Genomic DNA, 23,866 nt, shown 5'->3' with positions numbered 1-23,866 from the left:
AATCCACATACCAAATGCGAACCTAAGATAGACAAGCGAACAAGCGCCAGTTGATGCTCGTCGTGGCAAAGATAAGTCTGTGAATGAGAGATGAAGAAAACTTCGGACTGTCAAATTATCGGGCTCTTTGCTTATACGTGGAGATAGCACACAGGGAAATTCACCTTTAACTGTGGTAAGAGGCTGTAAAACAGCAGATTTGTTTAATGATGGAGTGCTCAAACTAAGTGTTTAGGGTCATAGGATAGTGGAGCTAATTAGTAAATAGTTAATCTTATAACCTCTAATCATTAGGACTCATAACCCTGGTAATAAGTACATAGAAGAAACTGGCTTCTCTATTTCTGACACACCCTTCTTCTAGAACTGGAAGTTATGATGTAACGAAAAATAGTCTCAGCCTTACAGTTTACCTAATGAGAAAGATGCACATTCTTCCCACACTACACTTCTCTACTTCATTAGCTCCTTATTTAATCTGAGCCTAGAGCTGGTTCCTGCATGACACAGACTGATTCTGTTGTTCATCAGTCTAGCCTCTCCCACTTAGATACATAATGCATGTTTGAGTAAAAGGAAACCTTAATAGTCAATGTTGTAATAGATAGTCCTCTGGAATACTTAAAAGGCTGTCCATTCTTGCACCATATAATACATATCCAAGGTTGGCAGGATACATCAAGCTGTATAATCATCAGACCATACGTGTATTATAAAACTAAAATAGGAAAATAATGGTGACTTTGTAGTACCCATGAATGACTACAGGACTTATTACGTCCTTTTGCACAGGGTACAAATTATACTGATCAAGAGCTTGGCTCTCGACATCTGTCGCAAGGCAGCTTTCTAGCTGTCTGAGTCATTAGACGATAATAGCTAGTACAGTAAAGTCGTGGTTTGTGTCGCTGCGAAGGTGCTGAGGAGGGAGAGGAAGAGAATATCCGGGAAAGATAGTAGGGAACAGTGGTTCCATATCTAGAAATTCATGGGGGCCTAGCGCTGCTGCATGCGGCGACGACAGCTTATAGTGGCTTTAGGAAGGCCCGCCAAATTCTATCTCTCCATGAGCATATATTCATTTAGGAGTGAAATTACCTCCGGCTGGGGGGTAGGTAACTACGGCATTATGAATTGCAATAGTGGGGCACGCTGAAATCACTCGAAATACCAACTTAATCTTAGTTCCTCGTTTTCTGCTTCAGAAATAAGACTCTTTCGACTCTTACCAAACACTGCCAAGGGCTTTTGGTAAGAAGCCAAGCCTGCTCATAATCAGCCATCTTCCTCGTCAAATACACCACGAAATTAAAAGCATGTGTACACGCGTCCCAGTAGCCATTATAAGGCGCGTGCCAGCCAGTTTACCTCCTGTTTACGCCACGAACTCCACGAAAGTGATCCTACTTTCATACCAAACCATAACCAAAATGATTGTTCCCTTATATCTCACCAACCACTAGATATTTTAAATCGATATTCTATATTTAGATTGACTAGATACGAGGCTATCTAGTAATATTAGTATTTCTAGAGAAATCCTAGAATTTAGTGATACTAAACAAAATAGTGAGGGTTGGTTAACCTAGGCGGATAAAACCTCAAAAACCATAACCAACGGTTTAACTGACATTCCTTAGGTTAGGAACCGAACCCTCACCCCTGCGAGTGTGGTGAGAGTCGGATTCGATTTTAGCGGTTCAGTTATGCAACTCTAAGCAAGCACGACCTAATATGTACGATCTAGAAAAACAAAAAAGAGGGAAATAAGGCAATTATAACAAACAACGCTCACTCGGCCTTAGCAACAGGCTTCTTGTCTCTTGGAACACGTACCCACCAGTACAACGAACAAGCTGCAAAGATATTAAAAACAATAAATACCCACAGGAACCCAAAATTCCTCCAGATATCCGAGTAACTCGACGAAACTCTACTGAGAAACACATTCGTCTCCTTGATCGGGCAGAAGCTGCAGTTAGAAGTCGCCATTTCGTCTTCGAGGTACCCGCCCATACTCGACATGTATGAACCCATGTACTCGCCGCATGTCCCATTGGCTGGGTCAAAGCGCAGATACTCATTGTCCGCGCAGGTTACGTTCGTATTCGATATGCCCGCAGACAACATCCCGCTAACCAGGTACGTAAACGGCGAAACGCGATGCATGAAGATCCAGAAGCCGGGGAGCTGATCTGGTGTCGCTAGAACACCGCAGAAAAGCAGACAAAGCAGGAAAAGCAGGTTCCCTAGGTTTCCAGCGTTCTCGGCGGCGTCAAACGCTGCGATCATAAAATGTGCAAAGGTGGACGAGAAGAGAAGGAAGGTCCAGACCATCAGCCACATTTGTGTGCCCCGCAAGTGCACCGCATCTGTTGGTTCGGCGTTGTGGTAAAGACCAATCGGGTAGTACCAGCACAGGAACATAAGGACGGACATGAGCGAGTTCCAGGGGAGTTCAACAATAATGTTGGAGATGATGAAGGCTTTCCAAGAGTAGGTCTTTGCGGGTCGTTCACGGACTTCGTATAGCGCGCGCTGGGCGATGAAATGCGGCATGATTTGTTGGATGAGCTGGCCGAAAAGGGTAAGTAGCATGAAGATGCCGAACATTTGATTCTGGAGGCCTTGGATGGTGTTGGGTGTGTGGAAGAGGGAGAAGCCGACGAAGAGAGCGGATAACACGCAGAGAGCGGTCTTGGAGTAGATGTAGGAGGGTGACCGCCCGATTTGCTGGAAGACTCGTACTTGGACTTGGCAGAGCTGGACCCAGAAAGGAGCAGCGAATTCGCGGTAGCTGGCTTTGTCTTCGCGGTTTTGGCTGGATGTGGTGCGGAACAGGTTGGTTTGATGGGGACATTCGTGTTTCAGTTCAGCAAGGTGCTCTTGGACTCGTGCATATTCGGGGGATCTACGCCAGGTCTCGAACCAGTTGATGTTGGTGTGAGATCCAGGAGCGGCACCGATCACGTCGAGCATCCATTCGGCAGGATTAGCAGCTGGAGGACATGGAGGGCCACCGTTGCGGACGAAGTAGTCAATCAGTATTTGCGAGTTCTGACCGACTTCCCCAAAGTAGACAGTACGACCACCAGCCTGAAGGAAGAGGAGACGATCAAAGCGCTGGAACAGCATGGCAGATGGTTGATGGATAGTACACACTTGGAACACATTAATGACAGCTATAAATGCAGGATCAGACACTTACAAATAGCCTGGCCGTTGTTCTTCAGTTTATCAAGGAGATCAAGAATAGCCCAGGATGTCTGTGAATCAAGTCCTGAGGTCGGTTCGTCTAGGAAAAGGCTGTGCACGCAACGCTATGCGCCGATCCCGCAATGGGGACAGACGCAATACACTCAGTCAGTAATTTGCCCAACGCCGCAGTAATTTCCTGAGGTTACAACTTACAGAAGTTGCGGCCTGGCCGCAAGCTCTACCCCGATTGTGAGACGCTTACGTTGCTCAACATTGAGGCCTTCACCAGGCACACCAATAACAGCATCAGCATACTCAGTCATGTCAAGAAGCTTAATCACTTCTGCCACGTAGTCAATCTTCTCTTGACGAGGAATGTGAGCGGACTGACGCAGAAGAGCAGAGAACTCAAGTGCCTCGCGCACTGTAGCAGTACTCAAATGCAGATCTTGTTGCTGAGCATAGCCGGTCTTACGTTGGAAGGAGTCATCACGCGGTTGACCATCGACGAGCATTTCTCCACTAATATTCCCCATAGTGGTGCGCGTAGCTAGGACATCCAAGAGCGTGGTCTTTCCAGCACCAGAAACACCCATAAGCGCCGTCAAGGTTCCCGGTTTGACCCATCCGTCAACATGGTCGAGAATCCTGCGATTCTCCTTTCCAATCTTGATATCAAAGCAGACATCCTTCCACTGGAAGATCGCGGTCTGGCGTTCAATCATGGCAAGGTCATCTGAGCCGGTCTTCTCGACTGTGACGCTGCGGCCACTACCCCCTTCAAGATCTTCATCTGACTTTCCTTTCTTCAGAGCTTTGTGTCCGCGAGGAAAAACTAGGATCTCGCCCTTCGGCTTCTTCTCAGTGATGAAGTCAGTAGCAACGAGATAGACGGCCCCGAGCAGGAACATGTAGGCGAATATGACACCGATGTTTCTCCATTTGTGCGAAGCGGTATAGCTATATGCTGAATCAATGTAGGCATCGCCATTGACAAAGGCTTGTCCAGGAACTGATCCGACGGTAGAGCAAACACGGTTGTTAAGCCCGAGATCCGTATAGCCAGGACCCGATGGGACATAGTTCATGCACGGGAAGTCGCGGTTGTGGAACTCATTGATCAGGAGTGACTCAAAGCCATAGCTGATTGGATTGATGTATGCAATCCAGCGAGCCCATCCAAGCATATACCCAGTCGGGATAGCGAACCCAGTATACATGCTGAGACCGAGAAGTAGAACGGCGGAGAAGGGCAGAGCTTGGACAAGGGATCTGGATAGCGATGCCATAGACCGGAAGAACATAGACATAGTGAGAGTCAGTATGAACGAAGTGAAGACAAAGAAGAAGAAAGCACCGGGTTCTCTCCTTAAGTTGGTCATGAAGTACAGAACTATATTGGATGTAATAGCGTTGAGAATCTTGTAGGGCAAATCCATTATCATTGATGAAAACGCTTCAGCAGACGGGTGGTAGAGAGCGTATCGGGAGTGCTTCTCTATGATCCCTCGCTGCGCATATAGAGTCAGCATTTCAAGGCCGCAACCAAGGGCGTTCATAAGAACAGCAAAGAAGAGAAGAGCACCGCGCTGAAAAAAGGTACTGGTGTCAGCCTTGAGGTTGTAGAATATACTGGCGATAACAAGGGATATGATAGTATTTCCGAATAACGAAGAGATTGTGACGCTGGGGTCAGTCTTCAATCGTTGATACCCACGCCACAGGCACAGTTTCACCTGTTGAACATAGGAAAGAGTGTAGGGTGATGATACACGCTGAGCCTTGGCTTGCTGAGCTCGCCGAGATTGCTTTAACTTATCCAGGTATTCACCATCCAGTGCGAACTTTGCATTATAAGTCTTGATGTCTTGCATCAGCTGTGCTCGCTGTGGTGAGGCCTTCCATCGTGCAGCGAACTCATCAGGTGTTCGAGGTACGCGGCCTTCATAACCTGGCTGAACAACACGCTCAAGGTGGCTAGTCATAGAGGTGAGAAAGTCGGCATCAGTTTGTCGGTCAGGGCAAACAAAGCCCATATGAAGGAAGTACTGCTTCGCCATGGATGTGGGACCAAAGTAGATCTCGCGACCTTCGTATAGGACCAGGGCCTTATCAAAATAGTCGTAAGCGGCCTGAGGAGCCTGGTATAGAGAGACACAGGCTGTGGTGCCATTGATATCTGCCTGCATGCGTAACGTTTTGCAGAACTCAATGGCATTCGCACTATCAAGGCCACGAGTAGAATTGTCCCAACATTGCAGCGGTGCATTGCTGAGGCAAGCTTCAGCAATGCTAACCCGCTTGCGCTCTCCACCAGACACACCACGAATGAAGTCGTTTCCTACAATTGTGTTCTTCGTATGGCTAATACCAAACATGGCCATGATCACGTCTCGCATGTGGCCGGCATACTGGGTCGCATTCACCCCCCCAGGAATGTGTCGTGGTGCTCGGGCGCGCGCAGCGAAATAAAGGGTATCTCCAACAGTGAGCTTGGGGAAGTGGACATCAACCTCCGCGGTATAGATGGCTTCGCCTCTGAACTCGTGGGCCATTCGTTTTGCGCTCACACCTGACGGGAATTAGTAAAGAACATTGCTCTTGAGTCAAATCAGACATGCCTTGGAAATTGATGTTTGAGTTTTTATCCACATGAAAGCCGTAAGTCTCTCCAGCAATGGTCTTCAAGAAAGTCGAGCATCCGGATCCAGGGGGTCCAAGTACGACCAACATCTCTCCAGCCTCCACCAATCCTTCCAGGTTCTGCAAAATCTCGATTTTGCACTGCTTTTGACCGAATGCTTTGCTTACCAGGCTAAGCGCCTTTAGCCAGACATTGCCGACGGTTTTCTGGTAATCAGTGTCGGAACCGAAACCATGCACATTGAGATTGCTGAAGGCGACCCCCAAGGTTCGCAGTGGATGTGCCTGCCTGTCCCCGGTGTGCATCTGCAGCATGGCCTTGCACCATGCCCGAGCATTGAAGCGTTCACCATTGGGGTCCAGCGCCGACCCTGCCTCCGCAGCAAAGGGGTTTTGTCCCGCCGTGGAATAGTTGCTCTGCTCTGTGAACTGTCTGGCCAGCTGATGAACCTCCTCTTCCCTCTTCTCCACACTGGTACTGGGGGAGTTGCCAGCCTCATGGTCTTCATTCATGTTTGCGCGGGTTCTGGTTTACCGAGTTCGCCAATGAGCACCACGAATGTATCAAGCTATAGTTATAGGAAGTTGAGAGAACAGAAAATAGGCCACACCAGATAAAGCAACAACCCCATTTTATTCGCCGTTCCTGGATTCATGGATGACGGGATTCATTGTACTATTGTCGGTTCGGCCCGCCAAAGTCAATGGCTCTCATCAGCCAAATCAGCCACATATCGATGGCTAACGTCAGCCAGATCTTCGGGCCGCAATCCACCCTGCATCCGTGTCCAACCATCTGTCCTGCTAGTTGCATGCTGTGGAGATCGCCGTTATACACGTCTTCTCCCGCGAAGTCTACAATCACTAACGAAGGTGCAGGTGGCTTCACGGGTACGGATAGTTCCTGTTCCGCAAGCTCTTTGGGTTCCATTTAGGATTCCGTTTCTACTCCTCTGAGATCCAAAAAGGATAGTTAGACAACTTGAAAAGTCTATCCGAGCAACTGTGTCATTATAGCAGCTGTGCTACGTTATCAGCTGGACTGCTATCAGAGCCCTATTTCAATCGGTTCGGCCGAGCGCGTTCCTCTTAATTCTAATCAATTGCTATGATAGAACCTAGTGTATAACCGAATCTAGAGAAGGCAGATATATTCTTCAAGTTCACAAACGCTTCTTTCAGCTCGTGCTAAGCTCGCCTTCTGCATCTCTCCCAGAATATCAATACCCACCTTCTTCATGTCCGCCAACAACTCCATCACCGCCCTTAATTGATGATGGAAGGCGCATATACAGTGTAATTAACGATGTATATTGCAAGGATAGAAGCAATGCGGAGGGATCCGAAGATTAGCAATGAGGTCGCATGCAGGCTACATGCTCGCCTAGCCAGGGAGTGATGCAATATATTCACAACGATATACTTATGTTCCTCGTGTTCTTTTTCAGCAGTGCGGGATAATTAGCTGTCGATGCAATCTGCCAGACAATCTGACCAGTTACCAGAACAAGCACAGTCGCTCGCTGTCGTCCGCCGTAGACAGACATCATATAGAGTCGTCTTACTCCGCACTTTCCGCGTCGGCTATCCCACCCAACCTACCTCATCCATCCGTTCATCTACTTTAAGGATCTACACGACAAACCGGCATACACGATGCCACAAGACACGACGGAGAAGAAAGCACGGAGCGAGAGCCTGGGAAAGGAGAAGCGAAAACCCGTCCGTAGTGACCCTGAGAAACGGCGGCAACAGAACATCCGAGCGCAACGTAAATATCGTGAGTGCGGCTTGGATTCTCAAAGATAAATCGGGGGAAAAATTACTGATAGAGTGTTCTTTCCAGGAGAGAAGCTCCGTGGGCGATTGGAGGACCTTGAAATGCTTGCAGCATCACTGGCACAGAGACCCCCGATGACGGGCAAAATCCAGTCCGAGTCGATCCTAGGTGATGGTGCCTGGGACGTGTCGATTCCCGGTTCATCGATAGCTACTCCCAAGGACTGCCAACAGCTTCTTCCACAGTCAGACTATACCGCATCAACACTAAATATCTGGGACTCTACCACACATCTGACATCCTCAGACAATACCCTATCGTCGCCAAACGTCTGGGATTCTATACTCAGGGACTGCACAGCACAACTCTCACATTCAGATATTTCCCCATCAACACTAGCATTCTTGGACTCCACAAAACAATTTCCACCATCGGAAACTCCCTTGACGGCACCGAGAGTATGGGTTCCTCCAACCCACGTCATTCCTTCCGTTCTCATCCAAGATAAACACAGGGACGGCATTGATCGATGCTGGTCGACCACCACCATCAAATGTAATTGTTCCAGCCCACATTTCATGATACAAACGCACCGTCCCGGCCCATACAGCTCTACCGAGGTCAGAATACTCAGGACTGGACCGGTCATACCTACACCAGATCCATATGCCAACCATCTTCGCCTGGAAACAATCTGTACTTTAGCCGCAATGGATACTCTCAGGATGCATATTAGCATTACAGAGGAGATGATGTGTACCAAGGAATCTCCCTCGCCATTCTATAGGTCGCTTAGGGCATCAGCGGATGACATGGTCAAGGAAAACATGATCTGCACAGTGCAGAGGATTTTCATGACACTCAAGCCAGACTTGAGGCCAAGTATTGAACAAATTACTGTCAAACATCCTCCATACATTGATGTTCTGCCTTTTCGGACGCTACGGAAGAATCTCATCCTGCAGCAGCAAGAGGTAGACGAGGATGAATTTCTCCGCGATGCCGTTACTGGTTTAGTGTGCTGGGGAGGGGCAGGCGTTGGGAGGAAGGATCGAGATACTTCTACTGGATATGCTTCGACTGGTACTCCATGGGACAACCGCAGCTGGGAGGCGAAGGAATGGTTTCTGAAGAAGTACTGGTCTCTGCTAGGTGGTGAAGAGGGAGAACTTGTACGACAAAGTGAGTGGTGGCGCAATATCAGAGGCGAGGACCCGCTGGACATAGAGGCAGTGGCATGACTTTACGAATTGCCCTCCTATCTATCAGCCTATATCTCTTACACCATCAGCAACTCTAGCATCACTCTGAGAGTGAAGTTCTCCTCGCCAAACTTCGCCTCCAAATTTTCAACTGCCTTCTCCAACTCACCGTGCAGTTCCCGCAGAACGCTGAGCGTGTACTGCAAGCTTTCCGTTTTCTTCATGGTCTCTAACACCTCTCCTCTCGCTTGGCCTCTTGGCTAGTTTGCCCTCATGCCGTCTTTTCACAAGGAACGCCCGCAACTGTATCATCACCCCTGCTAGCTCGGGATTTGACTCCAGAGTCTGAATGCAGTGGATTACCGTGAAGGAATACTTGCCTTCGTCGAGATCCTCGGCAAACCCCTTTGCCTTTGAGTAGTCACCGGAAGCGAGATTTTGATAGTCATCGCGGATCTGGAAGAAGCGTCCAATGAGGCAACTAAACAAATTCATATCGCTGTTAGAAACCTTGTCAACGGCCGGACTCTCAGAGATCATCATCCGCGTCAACATGCGAAATAGACTGCCCGTCTTCATGTCAACCATTTTCAAATACTCAGCGATGGTTGGGCAGAGCGTGTTGTGCGTCCAGTAGAGGTCGTAGCTCTGCCCCACGTGCAGCTGCTGTGACTCTTCAACGGAAATATAGAAGTTTTCTGAGGTCTGGAGTGGGCGGTTATATCTGTAGCTGTGATGTATTGGTACGTTGCGCTATTGATTGTCTGGGCCATGCCGTAGATGCTATGTGTAGAGGGCTTGCCGCGACGTAGTGGAGAGTTGTCTTCGAGATCATCGAGCCTGGGGTTGTCAGACACTGGAAAAGCGCGATAAAAGAATGAGAGCAAGTACGCGCCAACTGCACCACATCCTCTAGAAAAATCGAATCCGTGCTTGGTTGGGAGACATGCGCTGGCTTCTTGGCGCCATTAGTGCCATTCGTCCTCGTTTCATCATCTACACTGAGGCAATTCCTCTTCCTCTTGAGCTTGTTTGGCTTGGATCATGGCAATCACCCTCAACAAGGCCGCTGGTTCTGTTTTCCTGTGACCACCTTGACGGGTATTTCGCCAGGCCGTGCTCGCTTCTCAGCAACTGCAACTCATTAAACTTGGTTGATCTGTTGTACCGCGGGCAATTCGTACTCCAGGCTGCGTTGCCGGAAAGGGTATACTGCATGACATTGATGTATCTCTTCAGCTCATCACTGACAACCGCCCGCGCATTTGTCTCTTTGACATTGCGGACGTAGTTGGCACATTCAAGGCGGATACATTTCTTGAGGATATCCCTTGCTTCTTCTTCGCTACACCCATGCTCATTCATGACAAAATCATGCCAGCGGTCTGAACATTAGCGTCATTCTTTTCCTTCTCAAAGGAGAAGAGGTCATTCAGCAGCGACGTCTGGATCAACGCAGGTATGATAAGCCTCTTTGCCTCTTCTTCTTCCTCGTTGGGAATTGTAATTGCGCAGCCAGAGGTGACCAGCCGTACCAGAGCATGTACCCGACGTCGAGGGCCCTGTAGGGGATATACTGCTCAAGTGTCGTAAAGTTCCTGTCCTCCTTCCGCCTGCTTAAATATCGTACACCAGAGTAAATATGGTAATATGATAATGTCCTATATATAATAACTGAACTATGATAGTAGAATTACTTCTCCTTAACTACAGTTGGACTCTGGCTAAGTCATGGCCTTGAAGGACTTTGTTAGCCGATCTTCAAGGTCCATAAATCTCTCAAGGACCAGGATAACCTCCTTCCAATTCCCATGCGTGGCCGGGTATTGTGCCTCTCCAGCCAACAATGCCTGTTGCTCCATGATTTCAGCAGCATCCATTAGGCCAGCCTCAGCTAGAAAGTCCCTCGCATCTAGGTAACGCCTTGCCGCGAGTGGGAAAGTGAATTCAGCAAGGTCATTCACAACACTCGGCAACACATTTTTCACAGCATCCAGAGTTAACCGCAGCGCTGACACCCCGCCTGATGAACCAGGAAACATGATATTGCTTTCAATTTGGTCCTGAAGTATGCCAATCGTGCGCGCAATCATGTCTGGCCGGGAAACATCCTCAATATGACGAAATTGAGAGCGAAACACAAATGGCTCATTGACATACTCTATGCCTTTACCGTTCCATGCCTCAATAAATTCTTCTAGTGGTAGGAGCACGGCTGGATATCCTGCCGGGTCGTGTAGCAGAACCATTCCCTTATCATCGTCCACGCCCAAAACCACAACGAAGTGGTCGGCTCCATTGAGCGCTGTATAGTTCGGATTGTAAGAGAGGTAGCCCATATTGAGAGGGCCAGCAAGAACAGGCCCCTGGATGACTGCCTCACGCAGTGCACATAGGGCTGAAACAGCATCACCACCGCGGTGGTCATTGCATGTCCAGCCCATCGTCTTAAGGGCCACACTGATACCGTCATCCGGATTCGTGTATGGGTTACTGAAAAAGGAAACGGGGCCAGTGTCAAGGCCAATGAATTGTTTGCCAAAGGGCATTGTTGTGAGACACTCAATGAAGCCTGAGGAAGGTAGCGATTGCGGATCGTAGCCCCAGGCTAGGAGGACCATATACAGACTGTGGGCATAGCAGTAAGGGCCACTTCCAGTATAGGAGAACATGATTGTAGCAATGTGCTTGTTACACTAGGTATCAGAATGGATAAACTGGCGATATAAGGTAAGTTACAAGTTAGATCAGCTACAGTTCCGCTGTTTAAGTATGTTCTGAGGAGAATTAGGCAACAATTTCTTGACCTTGTCCAAGAAGAGCTCTATTGGTTACAAATTCCCCTCTTGTGGATGTCCAATGACAAAGGGTATAATCAAACTAATCTAGCCTTAGAGTTCATCCATGCTTTTTGCGGATTAGTCAAACCTGATATATAATGATTATAGGCTCTATCCTGGATTTCCTGGTGTCCAGCCTAATGATAATTGTTCAGACTAAAAGAACGTAGGAACTGAGCAGCCCATAAATCCGGCAGTGGCAACACTAGTTGCTCCTGGCCATAAGCTCATGAAAGCCACTAGCGCCATGATGACAGGCCGGTGAGTCTGTAAGTGGGTGGCAATGCCGAAAAGATACTGGCTACTCGCGGCATGCAGGGCAGTTCAGTTTGTTACACCTTAGCCGTCGTGTCCGCTGTCAGTCTGTACCCTGGGGTCTGTCCTAGCCTTTACCATGTGATTCTCTCCATAAAAGCTATTTATGGAGAGGGGGCTAAAAAGGCCTGGACGAGTTATTTGGTATTCTGTATTTAGAGGGGCCAACTAAGGTCTGTGTAGCCCTCAGTTGCTGCTATTTGTATTGAACAAGGCTACTGAATCAGGCTATGAATGTATTATTATATCTTAGTATTTCCTTAACGATAGGTACCTTACTGGAGTTAGTTTTCTCCAGCAGTCACCTCAGGAATCTCCATACTGGACTGGTCTGATTTCATACCTCCCTAGGGCCTGTCTCGACCGTGTTCGAGTTCAAGAGGTTTGACGGTCAGCGCGACATCACATCTCTGGACGTCTATCCTTTTGCTTCCATCCTGTCAAAAAAGCAGACTTCGACGAGCAGGACTGGCGCAAATCGAGGCACTTTCATCTGCACATCGCAGTAGTCTTTTGCGCCACCGTTCGTTGACCGAGGAAAATTTGTTTCTTCAGGTGGCCGAGGTGAAGCACACGTACTATGCAGGGCCCACTCTCGGTATATGCGATGAGATCGAGAGCCAGGTTGTTATTGACTTCGAGACAGCCTTTGCCGTGGAAGATCCCAAACAACAAGAATGGAAGCCTAAATTGGAGGTATTACTCGGCAGCTCCGCCACAGAGGAAGCAGAAAGCGAATAAAAGCAAAAGTTGTCAAGCAACCTGCTGTCAACAGGAGAACATTCACGACGATATGTGCCACGACGAAAAGCAGCGGACCGAGTACATTGACAATCTGCTACCGAAGGGCGAGCACGGTTACCAGCAGCCGTCAATCGCCACCAAATCCGCAATTCTTGCCAGACAGCACTGGCTCTGGCCGAGTAGAGGCTCAGGCTCGTCACTGACATGGCCCTCAGAATGATGGGAAAAGGGATGCTCAGGTCCACCTTACTGTGATGCAATTCGAGGTGGTCAGCGATGCCTATCTCGAATTCCTCAATTACATAAACCGTCTATTCGGAACGAACACCTCCCGTCGAGCCCATGAAGAAGGACTGTGTGCGTTCTTGGCTGAAGCTAACGAGAGCATCGTCGCGAATCTGCTGGACAAAAAGTCTTCATTTGCTCGCTCTGTGCAGCCACAACAGCCCACTCATCCACAGTCCCAATACCCACCGCCCCCTCCTGCGGCCCCGCACCCTAACCCTTACTCCGGGTATAACCAACCACGAATTACCTGAATCCGAATTTGGTGCCTTCACAAAGGCAAGCATACGGGAACGCCGAGCCGTGGAATCCGATGCCCCAGCCTATACTCCGGAGCCGACATATATCCCGTCCCAGCACAGTCCACAGTCGCAAATGCAGGTTCCGCCAACTAATCAGTACCCTAACTAGCCAATGTCTCCGTAGTATGCTGAACTTGAGCCCCAGTATGGCGGACAAGAACTTCCTGATAGGATATCGTCCGCTGCAAATAACAATGCACCTCATTAGGCTTGGCAAAGAGAGGCGGGGGCTCAATGGGACGCTCGCTTTACTCCACGTTGAGGATATTTGAGCAGAAACCGTGGCACACTATGTTCGCTGGCCAGAGTTAGACCTTGCTGCATCTCAAATATCGTGGCAAAAGAAATAGTCGTCCGAAATTTGATCCGTAGCTTTTACTACTCTGTCTGGTTTGCAGTCCTCTTGTTTCACTCTTCAAGCTTAGTTAAGCCATTGCCATCAACAAAGCTCTGAAGCTTCAAATATTTTTTCATCAGCCATAGGGCAAAATCATGGTAGGTGTCAACACCTGCTCTGGTAATACCAATACCCAAGATTATATTTCTCTTTGTAGATACCAGAGCTCCTAATTATTTAATAACTTTCTATTTAGTTTTATCTATTTTAGGGGTTTTCTATATGTCATACCTTGGGATCCGCCTCTGCTATTCCCCTGCTAGTTGAGACGCGCTTGTCCTTAGTTTGTGCTCGCACGCCAGCTGAAACTGTGGCCGCGCTTTCAGGTGGAAACCGTCATTGTATATTGTGGTTGCATGGTGTAAATCAGTTACAAAAAATATTCGACCACCTGAAAAGCTGGCGCTGTTTTTAACCATAGGGCGGTCATCCCACGTACGTTAGTTATCGTGGTTAGAAGAAGAAGATCGATGACTAATCTTTCTGCCAGTTAGTTACAGAAGGGAATGCAAAGTGTGCAAACATGCTTATCTTCTCATGACTTCCTTTTCCTTACTCCGTACGTACTCTTTCTTTGTCGATGACCGTTATGTATCCAACCATCCATTATGGAGATCAACTAAATACCATCCAAAATCCTCAGTTCCATCAAAGTGATTGTCAATACAAATAGTCTACTGTACAGGGTCCTTGAAGAAACCTACTGAGTATTGGAGCAGAGTGTAATAATGTCATAATCTTGGGCATAGAAAAGTGGAATTGGCTCACAGAAGTGAGTAGTAACATTCTTCACAAGGAAATGACAAAATAAGCTCCTTCTAGTGTACTATTATGGGAGCCTAGTACATAGCCACAGTCACTAGACAATCAATCCAGTACATACACCTATTTATGGGTTGTTGGGCTGAGCCAAGACACATTCACGTGATTCATACGAGCGCAGCCACAATCAGATCATTCTCAGATGACGGATTCAGCTGAAGTTATGAACTCATGATAATCTGGGCATGCCTTCAACGATTCTCCTCTAATACAAACTCGAATTTAGGGTGCAGTCTGTCAGTTTACCACTCTGGTGACTAGAACATGTTCGGCGATGGTTCTGTTCGCTTTAGTAAATCAAAGGAAAAATGTTACACCTGCCGACGGCAACGGATTGTGTGTGATGCCGGGAAGCCATCGTGTATGCGATGCACTTCCCGAGGAGTCGAATGTCTGGGATACTCGGCTACACCTATTCGTTGGGTAGCGCCTACATCAACTCTTTCTTCGGAAGCACCAAGACCCTCCGACATTAGCCATGTCAAAGGCCAGGAAAGGAGAAAACGAGGACGACCGAAGCTATTCCTTATGCAGGGAGCGCCTCAGTCCTCCAGATTTGGATCAGATCCACCTCGGTCTGGTGAAGATCTCGAATCGGAGAAAGGTACGCAGAGTGGAAGTACCAGCAGGACTGCAGCCGTACTCGCGAGCACTAACCTAATCACTGCGGTCTGTTGGCAGGCGTGCTCGTCTCTCGCTCGAGATCAAATCCAAAGATTCCTTGGTCACTTTTTCCGTGTGACTACGAGATGCATAAGATGCTCCTAGAGTTCTCCCATTACTGTATGAGACGGCCGCAGTACAGCCTCGTTGATCTGAGAGCTGACTTTCGCAGTCAACGACCACATCTGCCCGGAATTGGTCATTGTAGATTCACCTCTCAACCCCCACCGGATGGATCTCGACATCCTCCCCTACGTCCCCGATTTCTTGCTCAGTCTTGTGATTTCTGTCTCTGCAATACACCAAGTAATCCAGTCGCAGCCCAATTGGCATTTGATCACACTGAATCGATCACGGGCCTTGCGCAATAAAGTACACCCTGGCGAACTGGAGCCTCTCCAATCGTTTCACCATCCGTTAAACTCTCTAATCTACAAGCACCGATCACGGTCGTTACGAGGATTGAATCAGTATTTGTCCGAAGCAGGAGCTGAAGGGCCAGACCTGGTCTTCCATACTGTTACTGCCATGCTCATGTCCGAGGTATGCAACGTCTCTGTGTTTTCAAAGTCTGCATCTGACATGAGGGTATGGCATTAGATTCAAAGATCAGCATTCTGCAACTGGAAAATCCATTTTGAAGGTCTGAAGAATATCATCGCATGTCAAGGGGGATTTGAAGTGCTCGTATCCACCAGACTTGGAAATCTTCGATATGCCTTAAGCCACTTCATGCTGTAAGTCCTCTCTTCCTTGATTGGCTTATACTGATGGAAGATTCAGAGTTGATGTAATGAGCTCGGTCTTCATGGCTGCCTCATGCTTGCCACTTGACACTCCGTCGCAACTAAGATATATCGACTGGCTACCAGAGATACACAGCGACGGACTGGAAAAAGGATTCCCATGCCCCGATGAGCTCTTGGCATGTATTATCCACACGAACAACCTCAGATTCATTCTTCATCACCATCCCTATGATGACATGGCGCATGTGAACAGTGCTATTCTAGACCTGGTTCGCAATATCATCACTTTCGCCCCAACGGCTTGGGCTGAACGAGCTCTCGAATCCTACAACGAGAGACTGGAAGAACGTGTGGACATGCAGCGACCGCGAGAGCGGTTGGACCTTGTTCCACAGCCTGTTGAGGGCGAAGGCTGGGCGGATCTTGCGTCTACATTCCAAGCAGCTACCTTGCTCTACTGCCTCAGAGCATTAGTTCTCAATCATGGAAAAGAGAACGTCCTTCAAGAGTTGTTGGACAGCCTTTATGAGGGCCTCATCCCGGATGTTCAGTGCCTTGCCAGCGTAACCCTGAGCAACCTTCTCTATATGCTCCATCCTTTAATGGATCAACCGCTCCAGAAAGGCAGGTCGATGGGCCGGTTCATGTTCTGGCCTGTGTTGATGGCGGGGCTGGAAAGTACCTGTAGCTTTGAGGCGTTGTCCGAGAGGCCCTTCATTGTGAGGTCTTTGCAGGAGCTTTGTCGATGTCTTGGTGACATGAGCGCCCTTGACGCGGCAGTGTTCCTCCAGTCGGCATGGAGCATAGACGAGGAAAGTCATTCCGGGAACATGCAAAGAGTGCGCACTTGGGACGAGCTTTTTGAGGGAGTGGGCGTGCACGGCGTCTTCTTTTTCTAAGAACAAGTACTCCAGGGAGCACCGAGTACATAGAAGCACAACAAATGGCATTATTGAATCGCATCCATAAGGTGAATTACGAACAGGCGACAGGGTTTACCCACGAGCCAAGTAGCCGGTCTTACACGACGACTATCCGTATAGACGACGCACCAGCGGCAGAGAGTCGATCAAACGATAGCCCAAACTTTTATACATCCCATGTATATTGACATGAGAATATTAGAGAGATTTTCGGCTCCGTCCCAATCGATTTGTTATGCCAAAGCTATTATCATCCTCCGCGTGGGGCAGCCATCGTGCGGATATATTTATGTATATTCGTCTAGTTCAATGTGCCAAGAGAATCCTTGTCTGACCAATGAGGCACGAAGAGTAGTGACTCAGATCTAGTTTCTCTTAACTACTTGGGACCGCCAATGTCTAATCAGGTCTAGCTATGCCAGTGCTGAGGCCAAGCTCTCTCGACCTCAACTCTGGTGTTCTTATCTCCCGTCTATCTCTGCTTATCTCAATTTTCATCACTAAGTCGAACGCTGGATTCCGCGGAGATCGGCCATTCAGTCGTTAATGAGTCCCTGGGGCTGTTATCAAGAAGATTGTCATAGAAAGTCAAGCCTTTTGGATTCATTGACCAGTCAGAAGGTGTACAGATATCGGCTCGGTCTTGGCGGTGGCTTCGGAGATCCAAGATATGCCAAATCAGCGGGAGAAACGGAGTAGACAAGGCCGGAAACGACATGTTCCTGCTCGAGCTATCTCTTACTCACGGGAGGATGAAGATAATGCTGTGCGGCCAACATCTCGTGGCGTTGTCTTCCCGAGGGTCTAGCCATGGGAATCGCTGCCTGGTTGTACTGCCGCCATAGACGACTGTATTTGCCAGGATATTGCCAGCATGCGGTCGTTCACTGGGGATTGTGATGTTATCTCTTTCTTCTCTTCCGAGTTTACTTGCTTCTGGCATGGTTTGAATCTTTTCCACCTGTCTCGGCTGATCTGTCCATCCTTTCCGAGCCGCTTGGCGTCCGCTCTGACTTGATTCTTTCATACTGCATCTCCTAGGAGCTTCCTTCTCTTTTCTTTTGCTGAGAGTTCATCATCTCTGTGCAGATAAAAGCACTTGCTCCTTTAAAATGGCTGAGACATTGGGTGCTTCAATCAAGTATTATCTAGTCTCTGGCCGGCTCGGTTGCACTCTATTCTTGAATCCAAACTAAACACAAACATATCGAAGCAGTCTGAATCAAACACACTTGGTAAGGGCTTTGACACAAGATGGAAATGTTGAAGCTGGTATTTGCCAGCCCTGAGATCAACCCCGTCAACCACAAAGCAAGGTCGATTCCCTTGTTGAATCCCGTTGATCGCTATGGTCGCGTCTTCTTCTTCTCCTGGTTAGGATTCATGGTGGCATTCCTCTCCTGGTATGCATTTCCTCCATTGGTAAGTAGCCTCGACCTCCATCATTGGCCCCTCTAACAGTTACAGTTGAGCGTCACGATCAAGAAGGACCTACATATGACACAAGATCAGGTCGCCAATTCCAATATTGTGGCTCTGTTGGGAACGTAAGTGACCTTGCACTGTCGGTCAGGTCTCTCGCTCACTAAACAGCCTTCTCATGCGATTCATTGCCGGCCCCCTATGCGATCGATTCGGTCCGCGATACGTCTTTGTTGGATGTCTCCTCTGCGGCGCCGTCCCCACCGCCATGGCCGGACTAGTCACCTCTCCCCAAGGGCTGATTGCGTTGCGGTTCTTCATCGGAATCCTCGGAGCAACCTTTGTGCCCTGTCAGGTCTGGTGCACGGGCTTCTTCGATAAAAACGTCGTGGGGACTGCAAACGCTCTGGCGGGAGGATTCGGCAATGCCGGCGGTGGTATCACCTAGTATGTTCTCTGCCCTTATCCTATGTGGAAAGCTCACATCAACAGCTTCGTTATGCCTGCCATCTATGATTCCCTCGTCCACTCGCAAGGACTGACTCCACACCGCGCCTGGCGAGTCGCATACGTGGTCCCCTTCATCATTATCGTCACACTCGCCCTGTCGATGCTTTTCTTGTGCGAGGATACCCCGACGGGAAAATGGTCTCAGCGGAACGACAACAATCCCATTATACAGAGCAATATCGTCGACCTCCACCGGTCCAGCGGATCCGGCGCCCCGTCCAGCACTAATGTCTCCACCGTTCCGGAGAAGAAAGGCGTCTCCACACCGCAGATCGTCGACACCGAAGCGCAACCGGTTATCGATATCAGCCTTGCAAACAATGAAATGATTCAAAAACCCACGCTTCGAGAAGCACTCCGTGTGATCTTCTCCCTGCCAACGCTGGCGCTCGCTCTGCCGTACGCCTGCTCCTTCGGCGCTGAGCTGGCCATCAACTCCGTCCTCGGTGCGTATTACCTGAAGAACTTCCCCAGTTTAGGCCAGACCAAGTCCGGCCGGTGGGCTGCCATGTTCGGGCTGGTCAATGTCGTCTTTCGCCCGGCGGGTGGGTTCATGGCGGATCTCATCTATCGGTATACCCAGTCGGTGTGGGGGAAGAAGGTGTGGCTGGTTTGTCTGGGGGTTTGTATGGGAGGATCGGCACTGGCGGTTGGACTGCTGGACCCCAAGAGTGAGGGACTGATGTTTGGACTGGTCGTGTTGATGGCCTTCTTCATTGCTGCGAGTAATGGGGCCAACTTTGCCATTGTGCCTCATGTGCATCCAACTGCCAATGGTAAGTTCAGCACACTATTCTATCAGGCGTACGCTAATAGGTCTAGGAATCGTCTCCGGAATTGTTGGAGGAATGGGAAACTTTGGTGGTATCGTCTTTGCTATTATCTTCCGCTACAACGGCACACACTACGATCGAGCTTTGTGGATTATCGGGGCGATTGCTGCAGGGGTCAACATTTGTGTTTCCTGGATTAGGCCTGTACCTCGGACATAGATCATTCCACAATAACAGACTAATCAAGCATCATTCATCATCATCCTTCGTCTGTCTCACTTCCTCTTGAACCTCGCTGGTCAACGTCACAGCCAACACAGACGGGATGGCAACCACCAGTGCCCCCATACATAGCCCCCAGTCCATAGCAAACTGCGTCATGGCCGGCTTGGCCAGCGCATTTAACCGCCACGCCATCGCACCCCCAGTCGCCTGGAATGTCTTGTACGCGCCGACAAGGATGGCCGCCACGGCGGGGGAATTCGATCGCGCACCCATCAACCAGTAGCAAAATCCCTGCCAAAAGGCGTCGTAGGCCCCATAGAAGATATACAAGAAAATTGGACCGGTTGACAGCGCGCTCTGCGTGTAGTCGATATCCTGTTTATGTCCCTGTGCGCTGCGCCGATCATACCATTTCTGGAACGCATACCCCCCGCCCCAGATGGCCATGCCGGTCACGAAGAGGAACAGCCAGCCCACCCGTGCGCGGTTCTGACGGTTCACCCGCGGCATATCGAGGATCAGGCCGATGATGAGGCCGCCCAGCATCTGCGCTATCCAGTACAGGGACCCGTTCAGTGACCGCGTGCGGATGTTAAAGGTCATCCCATTGACGATGTTCTGCTGGTACGAGTAGAAGACATTGGCGCAGAAGAACATGGGGATCATGCAGAGGACCCGCCAGTCCGTCAGGGTCTGGACCGTCAACTTGGCGGTTCGACGCCAGTTCTTCTCCGTCTCTGGCGTGGGCTGTAGTCCTCGCACGCGGACGGAAGCTGGCGGGCAGATCAGCGCACCAAGCAGCCAGCCAATGGCCATGATGATCAACAACGCGATGTAGGTTCCGTCTGTGACGGTCCCGCTGTGTGAGTGGTAGTTGAGTCCGAAGCTGGCGAGCGAGCCCACCCCGCCGCCTAGGTTGAAGATGATCCAGAAGGCGGCGATGGCACGGCCTTTTTGGGATTCAGGCACGTATGTCGTCATGATTGCTCCTTGCGCAACCCACAGGAAGGACGCTCCGACACCGAGAATGGCGCCGGCGGCGATGACGAACGCGCCGTTAGCGGTATCTACAGAGTCAGTATTGGTCACTGAAGGGGAATGGTTTCATACGGTTGAAGCATAGTAGACTTCCCGAGTACAAGGAGTAGGTCCATCCGCCGATCAGCAAGCACATTCGAGGTCCGACGCGGTCGAAGATAGGTCCGACGATGAACAAAGCAGTAGCGGCTGTCGCAGCGAGCAGGGCTACTGTCGCGTTGGCGGCAACCGTAGGGTCGACTTGTCCGGAGCCTCCCAAGCCGGAGAGAGCGTTGTACATCTGCAACATTAGTGACTGACTTGAGCAGTTGGAGGAAGCCGTACCCCCGGGCAGCAAAAACAGATGAAGCTGATCAGGATGATCTGGAACCACGAGTGTGTGTAGATCCGATATGGAAGCGATCGCTGTTGGGAGTCTGCACCAAACTCCACGGCGGCATCATCGTGATGAATTTCATTGTGGCCCATATTGACTGTCGGTCAGTCAGATCATTCAATTGTGGAAGAGAACAGAGGAATGACAGCCGGTTTTATCTCGCCATGATGAGGCCTGTGTGACCTTGTCCCTTGCTACCAAATTGCGGAGAAACCAAGCCAATGGTCAGCCATCCCTTTGGCGAAGCTTAGTCCGTTCGTATAAAAGATGTCTAACGCATAAGAGATATTCTGTGGTAGATCCTTCCGTTATAACCGCTCACTACTGGTCAGATTGGATATGGATATTCTCCACAGGCATATTCTATACGACCCGTATTGGCACTCTTAACCGAGACAATGTAACCCTGTCAAGTAACCCCCACGCGACACGCGGCTAACCGAGGATATACAATATACAGTTCCTGGAACTACGGCAGGGCCTTTCATCTTACTTATCCACACACATTCTGGATATGCATGGCAACATGGATCTAGCCAATCTGTCACGGCTTCAGACCGAAGCCGTCAATCCCCGGACGGCGCAGATCGATCAGATCTCGACCGTGGATATGTGCCGTTTGATCAACGAAGAGGATCATTGCGTCGCGCCTAGTGTTACACCATGCATCCCCGAAATTGCCGCTGCCATTGATGCGCTAACTCCACGCGTGCGAAACGGTGGACGAGTCATCTACGTCGGTGCAGGGACCAGTGGAAGGTCAGGACCACTGTGTTACCAAGAAATATCTCTCCGAAAGGATGCGTAACTGATCCAGATGACAGACTTGGGATCCTCGATGCATCCGAGATCCCTCCGACCTTCGCTGCTTCGCCATCTCAATTTATCGGGCTGATTGCGGGCGGTGATGCTGCCATTCGACGAGCACAAGAAGGAGCCGAAGACAGTATCGCTGCGGGCGAAGCCGATATGCAAATGTTGAAGCTCAATCCAGAACTGGACAGCGTCATTGGCATCGCTGCATCCGGCCGTACGCCATACGTCCTCGGATGTTTGGCATTTGCGAAACAGATCGGCTGTCTCACCATCGGTGTGGTATGCGCTTCTCCCTCGGCAATGGGATCATCTGGGACAGTCGACTTCCTGATTGCCCCGCTGCCAGGCCCGGAGGTTGTCACGGGCAGTACCCGGTTGAAGGCGGGAACGGCGACCAAGATGGTACTGAATATGCTGAGCACGGGCACCATGATTCGCACGGGCAAGACTTATGGAAACCTGGTATGTGTTGCAGCAAGTTGGAAGAATGCGATTGACCGATTCAGATGGTAGATCTTGTAGCCTCCAATCTGAAGCTGGAACAGCGATCGCGCAATATCCTGCGAAGGCTGAGTGCTCGTTGTGACGGTATGACAGATGCGCAGCTGGACGCGTTGCTGGCAAGATGCAAGGGAAGGGTGAAACTAGCTCTTCTCGTGGCCGAAACGGGAGACGCGGTTGAACAGTGCGAGGAGAGGTTGGCATCTGCTGGCGGCATGCTCGCAAAGGCTTTAGAAATACCTTTGGCCGGGGTCAAGGATGTACAGACCCCTGCCACAGAGAGACAATATGTACTTTGCATTGACGGCGGAGGGACCAAGTGCGCGGCTGTGATCGCGGACCTGCAAGGCACCGTTGTTGGGCGAGGGACGACAGGTCCATGTAATCTGTACGCTTTTATCTATTTTCTTTGAGAATACTGCTGACGTCGACAGGACTGATGGCAACGGCATGGAGGAGGTGATTCAGACACTCATGACTGCTACGAAGGACGCTTTGCCGACGACCCTTTCATCTTCGGACTTCAATCTCAAATCGCTGTTCAAGTCAGTCTGGATTGGTTTGGCGGGCATTGATAGGAAGAATTTCCGAGAGTCACTTCTACCAAGGATCTGCGCGTGCTTTGGATTGACGGAGAAGGAGATTCGGCTGACAAACGACGTGGACCTGCTGGTGGCCGCTGCGAGATCCCACCGAGACTGTTCATCTACAGTCGTCGTCATTGCTGGAACCGGGAGCGTGGCCATGCGATACAACCGAAGTGCCGACGGCAATGCGTACTCCCGAGTTGCTCGATCCGGCGGCTGGGGACACATCTTGGGTGATGAAGGAGGCGGATATGCCATCGGATTAGAGGCGATCAAATACACCTTGACTGTTCTCGAGGAGATGAGACTCGGAATACGCATTGAACCATTGGGAGCTTTGGAGCAGGCAGTTCTTAAAAGACTGGGATGTGCCACCTGCGGGCCAAACCAGATTGATCTCGTCAGTGAGATCCTGGTTCAACAGCACAAACAGACGATCAAAGCCCGTATTGCAGGCGTTGCCGAGGTGGTTTTCAGCATGAACGGACAGAATGACACTTCCTCGGCCATTGTCGGTCGACAAATTGACTACTTGGCAAGTCGAACTGTAGGGCGTCTGTTAGATCCTGCTTGTGCGGGATATGTCTCTACAGAGCGTACCGGCCTGATCCTATCTGGCAGTATCCTCAACAATCAGGCTTACCAGGATCAATTTCTAAATGTCCTTGAAAAGAAAGGTGCTCGATTCGCCTATGTGGAGAGAGTATCTGATGCAGGCCTCCTGGGCGCAAAGCATTTGACATCGTCTTGAGCGT

General features: G+C 49.8%; 6 protein-coding genes and 1 pseudogene across 6 annotated transcripts; 4 read left to right on the top strand and 3 right to left on the bottom strand.

The window, feature by feature from the left end:
• Positions 1-1,791: 1,791 nt before the first annotated feature.
• On the bottom strand, positions 1,792-6,354 carry NFIA_007890 (ABC drug exporter AbcA; the record flags this gene model as incomplete). Its single annotated transcript, XM_001264008.1, has 4 exons — positions 1,792-3,161; positions 3,209-3,306; positions 3,412-5,770; positions 5,793-6,354. 4 exons carry the CDS (start codon positions 6,352-6,354, stop codon positions 1,792-1,794), a joined length of 4,389 nt encoding a protein of 1,462 aa, XP_001264009.1.
• Positions 6,355-7,497: 1,143 nt separating this feature from the next.
• NFIA_007880 (uncharacterized protein) lies at positions 7,498-8,862 on the top strand (the record flags this gene model as incomplete). The annotated part of the gene is made up of 2 exons (XM_001264007.1): positions 7,498-7,612; positions 7,688-8,862. The coding sequence occupies 2 exons, from the start codon at positions 7,498-7,500 to the stop codon at positions 8,860-8,862; spliced, it is 1,290 nt and encodes a 429-aa protein (XP_001264008.1).
• A 41-nt stretch (positions 8,863-8,903) lies between these two features.
• NFIA_007870 lies at positions 8,904-10,436 on the bottom strand (annotated as a pseudogene).
• Positions 10,437-14,792: 4,356 nt separating this feature from the next.
• Positions 14,793-16,839, top strand: NFIA_007860 (Zn(II)2Cys6 transcription factor; the record flags this gene model as incomplete). The annotated part of the gene is made up of 3 exons (XM_001264006.1): positions 14,793-15,264; positions 15,364-15,779; positions 16,066-16,839. The coding sequence occupies 3 exons, from the start codon at positions 14,793-14,795 to the stop codon at positions 16,837-16,839; spliced, it is 1,662 nt and encodes a 553-aa protein (XP_001264007.1).
• A 1,278-nt stretch (positions 16,840-18,117) lies between these two features.
• On the top strand, positions 18,118-19,787 carry NFIA_007850 (MFS transporter; the record flags this gene model as incomplete). Its single annotated transcript, XM_001264005.1, has 5 exons — positions 18,118-18,285; positions 18,331-18,410; positions 18,457-18,732; positions 18,778-19,571; positions 19,618-19,787. The coding sequence occupies 5 exons, from the start codon at positions 18,118-18,120 to the stop codon at positions 19,785-19,787; spliced, it is 1,488 nt and encodes a 495-aa protein (XP_001264006.1).
• Positions 19,788-19,817: 30 nt separating this feature from the next.
• On the bottom strand, positions 19,818-21,299 carry NFIA_007840 (putative MFS transporter; the record flags this gene model as incomplete). Its single annotated transcript, XM_001264004.1, has 3 exons — positions 19,818-20,860; positions 20,904-21,111; positions 21,156-21,299. The coding sequence occupies 3 exons, from the start codon at positions 21,297-21,299 to the stop codon at positions 19,818-19,820; spliced, it is 1,395 nt and encodes a 464-aa protein (XP_001264005.1).
• Positions 21,300-21,733: 434 nt separating this feature from the next.
• On the top strand, positions 21,734-23,862 carry NFIA_007830 (putative glucokinase regulator family protein; the record flags this gene model as incomplete). The annotated part of the gene is made up of 4 exons (XM_001264003.1): positions 21,734-21,966; positions 22,032-22,485; positions 22,530-22,912; positions 22,959-23,862. The coding sequence occupies 4 exons, from the start codon at positions 21,734-21,736 to the stop codon at positions 23,860-23,862; spliced, it is 1,974 nt and encodes a 657-aa protein (XP_001264004.1).
• Positions 23,863-23,866: the final 4 nt, after the last annotated feature.

Source organism: Aspergillus fischeri, genomic scaffold (assembly GCF_000149645.3).
Source record: "Aspergillus fischeri NRRL 181 1099437636249 genomic scaffold, whole genome shotgun sequence".
NCBI classification, from domain to species: Eukaryota; Fungi; Ascomycota; class Eurotiomycetes; order Eurotiales; family Aspergillaceae; genus Aspergillus; species Aspergillus fischeri.
The sequence above is the reverse complement of the archived record's forward strand: the minus strand, read 5'-3'. Positions and strand labels throughout refer to the sequence as shown.